This window comes from Sapajus apella, unplaced genomic scaffold, assembly GCF_009761245.1.
Source record: "Sapajus apella isolate SASKATOON/1434 unplaced genomic scaffold, GSC_monkey_1.0 scaffold52, whole genome shotgun sequence".
NCBI lineage: Eukaryota > Metazoa > Chordata > Mammalia > Primates > Cebidae > Sapajus > Sapajus apella.
The window spans coordinates 16,161,467-16,174,383 of NW_022436992.1; the positions used below are offsets into that span (position 1 = coordinate 16,161,467).

A 12,917-nucleotide genomic window follows, 5' to 3' on the forward strand; every position below is an offset into this window, starting at 1 on the left:
ACAAGTCTCCAGAAATGTCCCACAAAAGCACCTTTCTTCCCACAGTCTCATTCTAAGGGCTGAGAACTCTCCTGCCCTCTTCCTGCTGCAATCTACATGGCTCCCCTGCAGCTTCCTAGGTCTCAGGGATTGCTTACAATTGCCCAATTCACATGTATATTGAAACCATGCATACCCTCGTTATGAGCATTTTTAGGAGGAAAACTTGTTTTGAAATTAGATGACTCTGGGTTGTTTGCGGGCAGCTGAGTAGACATCCCCAAGCCCAAAGCCTATGACCAGAGAGTGGCACTTCGGGAGGCTGCGAGCACAGTTTTTGTAGGGACAGGAAGGACCCTGCTTATCACCCCTCCACTAGGGCTGGATCTTACTTTAACATCTCAATGCATTTTGACACATGCAAGGGGAAAAGGTTGATACCGTCACAAAAAACAAACATTTTTCATCAGTGTCATACAGTTGAGACCAAGGTAGAAATCATGAAGCAAGACAAAAATAGGGCTTTTTGCCATTGTCAGGCATCCTAAGACACAGAGAGAGAGGCCCAGCATGGAGTGGGTATCTAGGGCTGCACAGACAAACTCTTGCTGGGTTTCTCTGCTGGGACTCACCTCTCGTGCAGGGTGTTCCTGTTTTCAGGGACACACTAAGAGTGTCTCACTCTTTTAAGAGTGAGAACATTACCCAGATAGTGCTTCTATGTCATGACCTAGAATATCCCTTTTTAAAAAAAAAAAAAGAAAAGAAAGAAAAGAAATGTGCTATCTACCACCACGTTTTCACAAGACCTCATTCCTCTAAATAGCAATATGCTGTTGCCAATCAAGCAACTAGAACAATTCCATCTGTGACACTGACATCACAGGGAAGCAGCCACCAAAAAAAAGCTCAAAACCTGAGACTTAAGCAAACCAAGAGCTACAAACTAATAAGGATAATTCTTAAAAGAAACAAAAAGGTAAACATTTACCTGTGACTGTAGCGAATGGCTATCGTCAACCCAAGCTGTAATTAAAAAGAGAGAAAAACGAAGAAATGTCAAGAATATGCAGAATTCACAAGAAAATTAAATTGGCATGATTATGTTTTAAAGATTTCCTAAAATTTCCTACAGTTAATGCTTCAAAATCAACATATTTTATGACATATTTAGTTTCAACTTAGTTCCTAAAGAAAATCTGTATTTTTAAAGAGACTTAAAGAGGCGTAAAATATTTACTTGTGGATTAGACAGCAGGTGTCTCTCAATAGAAACGCCTTCCTAAATATGGGTCTTCTTCCTCCGAGACACAGTCACAAAAAGATGGAATTGGAGCATGTGGCGATTCCAAGGGTGGTATTAGGGGAACACAGCCACACATGGTGGGGTCCTGGGAGCTGGTCCCTTCTCTATCTCCTACCCTAGGAGCACCAAGTGGAGCCCAGGCCACCTGGACCAGAGTCTCCCTACAGGATCATCACAGCCTTCACACTGATCCTGTAAGCTCAAGGCCAGCAAGCCTCAGCTCTGAGGTCAGCAAATAAATTGAGCCTGAAATTCACATGTGACATCAAGATACAGTGCACTCAGTTGTTGGGCACAGCAACAAGTGGAGGTTGAGGTGAACTGTGATTTCCTCTTTACTCTGCAGCGGGGGATGCGGAAAACTCTCAAGCATAGGTGGGGGTCAAATCACATGACATGGGATAGTTCACAGAAGGGGTAGCAAGAGTCAGGCCAGCCAGTCAAATTCAGTTGCATCAGCAAGTTATTGAAACTGTGGGAGCCTCAATTTTCCCAACTGTAAAATGGGCAAAATAACTACTTTCTCACAGAATTAATGTAAGGATGAAGCAATTTTTCTATATTTGTGTGTTTATATCTTGGTGTATGTATGTGTATGACTACTGTGTGACAGATAGGAAAAACTCTGTAAATAATAACTACCACTAGTAACACTATATGCAGGCAATACTCCATTTATCAAAATTTAGTACATTCCAACATTTAATTTTTCAATGAGTTTTGGGAACTTCAAAAATATTTTGTTATGCAACAAGCGATGAACGGTCAAACATGCCTGTGTAAATCTCATTATCCCACTCATACCTACAGCAAGACTAGTTTAAGAAGCTCACAATAGTTAAGAACCTAAAGATCATCTGAATATCATTTCTGTAGCCGGAGTCTAAGTTCCACCTTAAGATCCCCAAACATCACTTATGGTTCCCTTGATGCTGGTCTGAATAGGATTGGGGTGGGGACATAACATTCATGGTGCGTCCCAGGTGGTGCAAGATGACAGAAGGGTCCCGTGGCAGTGGGAGGGTGAATGGAGAGGGAGAGCTATGAGAAGAGAAATGGTTGAAATAAAAAAGTCCAACACCCCTGCCCAGCGCGACACCCTGCAGAACCCCCAGACACTGTTTGAATAGCTGGGCTCCAGAAAAATTCAGCCATGCATATCACTGCAGGCATCCAAAGTACGAGACCAACAAGGACGAGCCATCAGCAATCAGAGGCTCCTGTCTGCAAAAAGAACAGCTAAACGTGAAGACATGAAATATATAAAATCAGGTTGATTCACCTGAACTTTTCAATTCTCTATCTCAACTAGGAGTAAGTTTTCTTTGAAACTTAAGCAAACAGAAGAAGAAGATGCCTCAGAGACAATCAAGAATTTAAAGAACAAGGAAGAAATTACTTTGGGAAAGAAAGAAAAGCAGAAACTGTAGCCAGAAGGTCAGGATGAGCAATTTACAGATTTCACATGCCGGATAACTTTACGTTTCCTGGGATTAAAACGTTCTGGCTTACAGTGAGGCTAATTATAAGATAATTTTACTGACTGAATATTTTGATAAGCTTTGGAGTACAGTTTAATTGGTGGCTTCTCCACAGTTGAAAGATAAGCCCTTGCTGGAGTAGGGAGAGGAAATGGGGTGGGAAGGACAAGAAGAAAAAAACAGAAAAAGTTGCTAGTGACAGCTGTGCTGGTTAAAGGGGGCTGCAAGATGAATCTTTCACAAAGATGAATTTCAATGAGGCGTTTTTATGAGTCTTTTCCTGGCTTCTGAATAAAATACGTTTTATTGTCATTCTTAAAAGGACAGCTTGTTAAGGAAAAAGGTGTGAATCAAGGAAACTCCAGTGGACAGGAATGGCTCAAACCAAACGACAGAGCAGTCAGGGCTCCCGGCAGGCGTCTGAATGAATAGGCCCTGCAAGGGCACAGGACAACTGGGGAAGGGGAAAAACCCTCATGCTACAAGGGAACCACTTCCAGGATGGATGGGAACAGAGTATTTCACAGTCATTCTGGAAACATGGCTGAAATATCACATAGAATGCACTGGGTTCAATGAGGAAGGCCTGAACAAAGGCTGGAACAGTGTAGAAAAGTTCTTGTGGTCAAACACCGCATGTTCTCACTCATAGGCGGGTGTTGAATAATGAGAACACATGGACACAGGGAGGGGAGCACTACACACTGGGGTCTGTTGGAGGGAAATAGGGGAGGGACAGTGCGGGGTGGGGAGTTGGGGAGAGATAGCATGGAGAAAAATGCCAGATATAGGTGAAGGGGAGGAAGGCAGCAAATCACAATGCCATGTGTGTACCTATGCAACTATCTTGCATGTCCTTCACATGTACCCCAAAACCTAAAATGCAATTAAAAAAAAAGTTCTTGTGGGTCTTTCCTTGAAACCTCAGGTTGCAACAGACCAATGAGGCAAATGAACTGTGTAAGAAGCTTCCATATGCCTGCTCTTCCTCATTCCTACAGAGAAAGCAGGGGAGGTAGGAGAATCTCTAGGCTTTTTGTGCCATAGCAAATGCCAGGTAAGGGCAACTGTGTGATCTCCTGAGAGATGAGATGTTTTCCTCCTCTATCTTAGGAACCTCCATCATCTGGTCAATCCTCTCTAAGGCCCCTCACCTGCTCTCATGTATCTGCAACTCAAAAACTCTTTAAGCCTCACCACTGCCTGTGTGTGTGCACACACATGCACACACAAACACACATTCACACGTGTGCACACATGCAGGCACATACACGTTTACTTGTCCACATTCAGACATGCACATGCACACATGCAGTCTTTCAGTGCTTGTGTGCATGTCTATTCACATGTGCATACATGTATGCATATGCACACACACATGCACACACGTGTGTATCAGCACATATGCACACATGCACACTCATACATATGTGCTCATCCATGCACATGGATACACTTTGGCATTCAGAGAGGCTCATGGAGCCCTTCAGACAAAAGGAGGCCTCAGACAATTGACTCCTTTGTTGCTTATCTCAGCAGGGACCCAGAAGAGAAATGGGGGAGGCCCATGGGTTGGCCCCTGACCCTCATCCAGGCTGAGGTCCTGGAACATGGAGGTCAGTGAAATTTTGTGCTGTCCTCCCTGGGGAATGTCCCCCCAGGGCATACTGTAAGTAATGCCAGAACACACTTAACAAACTCCATTCTGAGTACTTCGCTTTAGATTTACACAATTTGTTAGCATCAAAATTAAATCACATTTTAATGGCAAGGAAAGAGTAATTCAACATTTCAAAACTTTTCCTGCTGCTTCAGCCTGAAAATGCTCCTTTTTTGGAACAGCTGACTAAGGCAGCTGTTTTGCATCAAGTCAGAGGGGTTTCCATATGACCCAGGGAGCTCAGACAACAGGCAGACCTTCTTGCATTAAAGGGTAATCTGAGAATAATTTGCCATAAAACACCCAGAAGTACACCAGCTGTAGCCAGATATGCCCTATAAAGCACCACGTAGACTTCATGGATCTTGTAAAATAATAATAATTTTTTAAAACACATTTTTAAAACATATTGTAATTTTTTTAAAAGAAAGGAATGGTTTATTCTACCTTAGAAGGCAGCAGAGAGATTCTATGTTCACAATTGCTACTAAGCACCACTTCCCAAATGCCCACTTGACCAAGGGTCCCCATGTCCCTATGTCACTGGGAATCTGATCTTTTGCAGGTACCCTGGGCCTCTTGTTGAAGATGTGCTCTCTCACACATGGCCGCCAGGCGCAGGTGAAGGGGAGAGACCAGGAAGCACCAGCCTCAGTCTCCCAGGTCCAAGTCCAAGTCCAGAACTTTCTAGGTTAGGTACAGCGGCACACCCCAGGGCCCCTGTCCCATGCTGGAGGGGCCATGACCTAGGAGCCAGGTCTTTTCACAGAGGCAGCCATCAACCCACCAGCACCCCGACACCAATCACCAGCACCCTGATCCCAATTCTTCAAGGAAGGCTGGAAAATGGAGTTTTTATCATGAAAATGTCTATGTTTTAAACTAATTTGAATGTTTTTCAAATATGACTCAAGCCAAGCAAAACATGTCAACAGGATTTGGCCAAGGGGCCACCCGCCTGCAACCTGCCTTGTACCCTGCCTTGCACCCTGCCTGCTGCCAATCCTCTACATGGGTCTGCAGATCTGAATCTATATGTAGGTGACAGATCTGAATCTATGTATAGGTTACAAATCTGGAAAGAGCCTGCCTACTTCTTCCAAGGCTTCCCTCCCTTTCCCAAACTTGTGGGAAGCTTTTTCTTTATTTTTCCTTTTTTCATGTCAAAGGCCTAGAGAATTGTGCATCACAAACTAAACACTACAAGAAATTGTTATTTGTTTCTCTTCTGCATAGTGTTACTGTTCCTATCCCCTTTCCACAGAAAATGTGGAAAAAGGAACATGAAGGGAAGAAGAGGCATGACAAGGGCAGAATACCATGCAAACAGGGCCACAGACCACCACTCAAACAGGGTCACAGAATGCACAGAAACCACTCAAACAGGGCCATGGCACCCAAAGAATACCACTCAAACAGGACCACAGACTATATCACTCAAACAGGGCCACAGACTATATCACTCAAACAGGGCCACGGCAGCCACAGACTATCACGCAAACAGGGCCACAGAATGCACAGAAAACACTCAAACAAGGCCATAGCACCCACAGACTACCACTCAAACAGAGCCAGGCATATATAGAATACCACTCAAACAGTGGCAAGGCACATTCAGAATACCATTCAAACAGTGGCAAGGCACACACAGAATAGCATTCAAACAGGGCCAAAGCACCCACAGAATGCCACTCAAACAGGACCGTAGCATGCACAGAATACCAAACAGGGCCACGACACCCACGGAACATCATTCAAACAGGGTCATGGCATGCATGCACAGAATACCACTCAAACAGGGCCACAGCACCCACAGAATGCCACTCATACAAGGCCATGACACACACAGAATACCACTCAAACAGGGCCACAGCACCCACAGAATGCCACTCATACAGGGCCATGACACACACGGAATGCCACTCAAACAGGGCCACAGCACCCACAGAATGCCACTCACACAGGGCCATGACACACACAGAATACCACTCAAACAGGGCCATGGCATCCACAGAATACCACTCAAACAGGGCCATGGCACACACAGAATGCCACTCAAACAGGGCCACAGCACCCACAGAATGCCACCCAAACAGGGCCATGGCACCCACAGAATATCACACAAACAGTGCCATGGCATGAAGAGAATACCACCCAAACAGGGCGACAGCACACACAAAATATCACTCAAACAGGGTGCACAAAATGCCACTCAAATAGGGCCACAGAACCCACAGAATGCCACACAAACAGGGCCACAGAACCCACAGAATACCACTCAAACAGGGCCACAGCACCCACAGAATACCACTCAAACAGGGCTGCCACAAGCACACAATACCATTCAAACCGGACCATAGCAAGCACAGAATACAACTCAAACAGAGCCATGAGATGCTGGTAGCAAGGATGTGAGGACTGGAAGAAAGTGATCCACAGGACAGATTTCTGTAACCCCTTCCCAGGTCTCCTTCTAGCACTTCTCTCTCATGATAACAAGCAACACTAGCACACCATCTCCACAGCCCCCTCCAGAACTGGTTGTCCCCAGGCATCACCCCACATCTTACTGATTCCATGGGCCTGACTCTCAAACCCCATCACACCCACTACAGCTCACTGGGTCTCCGCCACGGATGTCTTCCCAGGACTTTCTTAGGCATTTGCTATTTCTGCTGATAAGCTAATGATGCTTAAAGATGCTGGTGGAAGTAACAGTAAACTTTGTGGCCAATCCCTGACCTTTCCAGTCTGTTTCTTCATTGTGAAATGAGGATAAAGTTACCTACTCCATAAGCTTGTTTTAGGCAAATTAATTTTGACCTCAAAAATGAGGACCAGCAGTATCAGTCTCCCCTAGGAACTTGTGAGAAATGCAAATTCTCAGGCCCAAACCCAGACCTAAGTAGTCACAAACTTAGGCATTTTAGCTGGTCCTACAAGAGTCAAGTTTGAGAAGCACTGAATGAGATGCTGTATGGAAAGAACGGAGCAACCTGCCGTGGTACTGACAAAGCTTTTATTAGCTGCCAGATAATGATGACACAGCCCAAAAAAAGGCATAAAATGCCTTTTGCATTTAATGTCCTCTCGATCATTTCAATGTTCTGTATTCAACTTCAGGCATCATCATGATCGCTACGAGTTCAGGCCGACTGGCAGGTCTGGAGGAGATGAGGCCTCCTGGTGCTCATGGGAGACCAGCAGGGAGAAGTATCTGCACCTTGCTGAAATGCACAGTACTGTTGACAAGCAAGGATGGAGCCAGTTTCCTCAAGGCCAAGGGCGAGCCGTGGTCCCTCACCAAGCTGCAGCACCCTCACCTTTCTGTGTTCCTTTCTGTCATCCCACCAAAAGAGGAACAACACAACAAGACAGGGAAAAGGAGAAAAAGCAGCAATGTATTTTCACAATGGAGTTTACGTTATGATGTTACCCTTCCTTGATCCCTTGATATTAAATTAAAAAAAAAAAACAACTAAAGAAATTAAAGAAAAAGTCACGCTTCAGTTAAAAAAAAAAAGAGATAAATATAATATGTAGGCTCTTTCCAGATTTGCTGGAAACCCAGTAATTCATATCTGAAATTTTCAAAAGCTGATATAAAAGACAAGTTGTTAAATCAATGGAAATCAATATAGAACCAACATTGAAACTTAAACACTGGTTGTTTAACTAACCTAAGGAAACAGGTTGTTTTTAAGTCTTTAGGCCCCAAATGACTGAAAATTTGAGATGCATTATGCTGCTATTCCTCATTGCTCCCTGCAAAGAGCCTGACCCAGGCACTACTTTTTGGACTAAAAGTTACAACCCTGCTTGAAAAGCACAGAGATCACTTAAGGACTTGCTTTGTCTCCCATATAACCAGACGTGAAAAGTTGTGAGTCCTGAGTTGCTGTTTCTGCAGCAATGGCGCCTTGGGTCCCTTTTGCTGGGTGTTTTCCAGTGATGGAGTCCCATAAGCCGGGGGCTTCGGTGGTTGCAGGACCCTCTGCTCTCAACCTCCCCTCCAGAGAGGGAACTCTAACCAGGGGACAGCAGGTAGGAAGTTCTCGAGCCAGAACCTGGCAATGGTTATGGGCTTCAGGAACATTGGCTGTCACTTTTGTCATATTAAGTGGACATCATCTGTCACAGCAAACTGGGATTATGGCAGGACAGGGCTGCTTACTCGTGTGTGTGTGTGCCCCACACCCAAGGCTGCTAACCCAACTCTGGAACCACTGAATTCACTCCAGGCAGTTCCTCTCTGGTGTTCACAGCTTGTCAATGAATACCTTTTTCTTAGACTTTAGGTTTCAAACAAAGTAATTATGCACTTTGGTTCCTTTGCTTCTCTTGATAATGAAGGGTTGGCTAATGGATAATTTGAATAAGCCATACACTGTGTTTTCCTAGAAAGCTGACTGCCTTAAAAGAAATTACCATGACAATGGCTACGGATTCTGTGCATCTCTTACATCCCAGAATACCTCACACTCTGGAACATTCAGTGGTAAATAATCACTTAAGTGATTCTTATTACGTGGCAAATATCGCTGTTGATTATTAAGTCAGAGGAGATTCATCCAGAAGAGAAGGAAGAGGACAAAGAGAAGGAAAGGAACAGTGAAAGGACCAAGGGGGATAAATGTGACACCCTCAGTCATGGTCAGTAACAAAAACGTTAGACCATTTCCAAGGTGGATTTGGGGACATTACACCCAGGAACATGCAAGACCACTGATGGGCTGTCAGTCACAGCAGCTCAGAGACCTCACCTCAGCTTGTTGACCACTCTCATCCCCAGGCCCTGTCACAGTCGAGTCAAAACCCAGGAAAGGACATTGCTTTTCAACGTATGACCCACAGAGAGTTTTAAAAATACAGAAAAACACTTTTTCTCCTTCTTAGTTTTCAGCTACCTTCTCCTCGATCTAATTCTTACCCTCCAAAATTCACAAAAGAAGTAAGAAAAAGAAAGGAACCCTCCACCCAAGCATATGAGACAGTACATGAAATACAACAGCAACTGCTAAAAAGAGTTCAGGAAATCTGTTGCAGGGAAAATAAATAATTTTTTAAAATTAAGCTGTTTATGTTGAGATAATTGTAGACTCACATGCAGGTCTAAGAAATTATACAGAGAAATAATACAGAAAGATCCCAGGTAGCCTTCATCCAGTATCTCACAATGGTAACAGCTCACAAATTTAGCACAATATCACAAGCAGGATACTTCCCTGATACAGTCAGGCCACAGAACAACTCTGTTGCCACAAGCATCCCTCATGGAGCCCATGTGTAGCCACACCTGCTTTCTTCCCTCCCCAGCCCACTCCTTGGCCTCTGGTGGCCACTAATCTGTTCTCCATTTCTATAATTTTGTCATTTCAGGAATGTTATGTACAAATATAATCACACGGGATGTAACCTTTAGGGCTGGACTTTCTTAGAAAAAATCTCTAGAGATTCATCGAGGTTACAGCGTGTATCAATAGCTCATTCCGTCTTATTGCTGAGTAGTGTTCTGTGGTATAGATGCATCACAGTTTGTTTAACTTTTCACCTGTTGAAAGATATCTGGGTTACTTCCAGTTGAGTGATTAGTCATGAATAAAGTTGGTATAAACATTCATTCACAAGTATTTGTGAAAAAAAATACATTTTCATTTCTTTGAAAAAATGTCCAGGAGTACAACTGCTCAGTTATATGGCAGTTGCATGTTTAGTTTTATAAGAAGCTATTAACTTGTTTTCCAAAGTCTTGACAATCTCACCAGAAATGTATGAGTAATGCTGTTTTTCTACATCCTTACTAGCATTTGGCATTATCACTTTATAAACCTGAGTTATTCTGATAGGAATGTAGTGATGTCTAATTGTGGGTTTAATTTACATTTCTCTAATAGATAGTGATGTTAAATATCTTTTCATGTGCTTATTAGCCATCTGTATGACTTTTCAGTGAAACGTCTCTTTATCTCTTTTACCCATTTTATAACTGGATTGCTCAGCTTTTACTGTTGAGTTTTGGAGCTCTTTATATATTCTACGTACTAGTCCTTTGTCAGATATGTGATTTGTCAATATTTTCTCCCACTCTGTACTTGTCATTTCATCTTTGTAACAAGGTATTTCACAGAGGGAAAGAAGTCCAACTTACTAGTTTGTTCTTTAAGGAATCAAGCCTTGGCTGTTAGGTCTAAGAATTATTTGTCTAGCCCTATGCCTCAAAGAGTTTCTCCTTTTTTTTGTGACAGAGTCTTGCTCTGTCACACAGAGTGAAGTGCAGTGGCATGATCATGGCTCACTGAAGTCTCAAACTCCTCCCAATTAGCTGGGACTACAGGTGTCTGCCATCTCACCTGGATAATTTTATTTATTTACTTAAGTAGACAGGAGGTCTCACTATGTTGCTCAGGCTGGTTTCTTTTTTTTTCTAAAAGTTTTATGGTATTAAATTTTACATTTAAGTCTGTGACGCCTTTTGAGTCATTTTTATGTAAGGTGTAAGACTTGTATAAGGCTTGTTTTTTCATGTATGGTGTTCAATTACTCCAGCACTGTGGAAAAAGCTATCTTTCCTCCATTGAATCACTCTTGCACCTTTGTAAAGAATCAACTGGGCAATTGGTTTGAGTCTATTTCTGGGATGCCTAATCTGCTCCATTAATCTATTTGTAGATCTTTCTGCCAGTACCACACAGTCTTGATTTCTGTAGCTATATAACACATCTTGAAATTGGATAGACTGATTCTACCTACTTTATTCTTCTTTTTCAGAATTGTTTATTCTTTTGCTCTCCATATAAATTTTAGAATAACTCTGGATATATTTACATAAAAACCTTGCTAAGATTTTGAATTGCATTAAATCTGTATATCAATTTGGGGAGAACTGACATTTTTATCAGGTGGAGTCTTCCAATGTATAAACATGGTACATGTCTCCATTTGTTTGAATCTTCTTTGGTTTTTATCATCATCATTACATAATTTTCAGCATGCAAAATCTATACATGTTTTGCTACAGTTAATCATATGTATCTTTTTAGCAATTATATTTTTTATTTGTGTTCAGTGCTAATATTTGGAAATGCAATTAATTATTGTGTGTTTATCTACAACCTTCTGAAACTTAATTATTAGTTCTAGGAGGTGTGTGGGAGGGTGTAGTTTCCTTGGGCTTCCTATGTAAGAAATCATGTAATTTGCAAATAGGGTCAGTTTTATGTCTTTTTTCTGATCTTTATGTGTTTTATTTTCTTTGCTTGCCTTGTCCTAGCTAGTACTCCCAGCACTTGTTGATTAAGAATGATGAGAACAGATATCCTTACCTTGTTCCCAATTGCAGGGGGAAAGTATTCAGTATTTCATGTTTAAATATAATGTTACCTGCAGGATTTTTGTAGATGTTCTTTATGAAGTTGAGGAAATTCCCTTCTATTCCTATTTACCTGAGAGTTTTAATTATGAATTGGTGCTGAATTTTGTCAAATATTGCTAAAAACACCTTTTTCATAGGTGTATCTTATCTTCTTCTCTATCTAGTCTTTACCAATAAAAATGTATACAAAACAAACCAAAAAACCTGAGCCTCCTACCAAGAATACAGAATACAGGCTAAAATTAAGCTTTCTATGAAGTATGATCACAGCTGTTTTTTTTTTTTTTTTTTTTAAGTGCAGTAGATTTGTTGTGGAAAAGGACATGTATTTTTAAGCAAAGAAAGAATGAGAGGGAGGGAGGAAGAAAGGAACTGCAGATACAATGTAGATGTGTACAATATGTGTTGAGTCAATACCTGATATTAGGTAATTACATACATAATTATATGGAGAGCAATCTGAAAGACTGAATACCAAATTGTTATATAGGAGAAGATGAGGTGGAAAAAGACTTTCACTCATTAATATTTTATTCTCTTCTCTAATGTTTGATGTAAATGCTTTAAGATAAGCTGATATTAGTGAATAATTATTTTTTAAATCTACTAAAGAAAAAAATGGGGTAAATCTTACATTGCAAAATGCTATGAACCGCACTTTGACTTTTTGTGTACCTGAACACAATTCTTCTCTTAAGATGCTGTCTTTATTAGCCTGAAACACAAGTGCTTTGTCAGGGACATGTTAAAATATGTTCTATCTCCACTCATATTCACACTGAATGAAAAAAACAAACACTCAAAAGGAGGGCTCAAGAAAACACTGAGAGAACAGGGAAGCAATCTCTATAAATAATTCTCTCACTCCCACTCCAAACACATGCCCACAATAGCTCCATTTCATGGTTTGGTTCTTTAGGTCAGTTTAATCTAAAGGTGGTGACTTCAGATTTGAAGGGAGAGAACTGAATTTGTCTAACGTGATGGATGTGATATAGGCAAAAACAGATATGTACACACACACACACTCAGCAAGGAAAATAAAGGATGCCTTCCTCCTCCTCCCCCTGCCTCAGACCAGGCTCCTGGCAGGGCACGACTAGACAGGAGTCCCACAGA

The 12,917-nt window shown here is 42.0% G+C and overlaps 1 protein-coding gene across 1 annotated transcript in view; it reads right to left on the bottom strand.

Annotated features, from left to right (window-relative positions):
• ACOXL (acyl-CoA oxidase like) overlaps positions 1 to 12,917 on the bottom strand; it is a 376,563-nt gene that overhangs the window by 266,914 nt on the left and 96,732 nt on the right. The window contains 1 exon segment of the mRNA XM_032243751.1: positions 971 to 1,005. Coding sequence (XP_032099642.1) covers positions 971 to 1,005 — 35 coding nt within the window.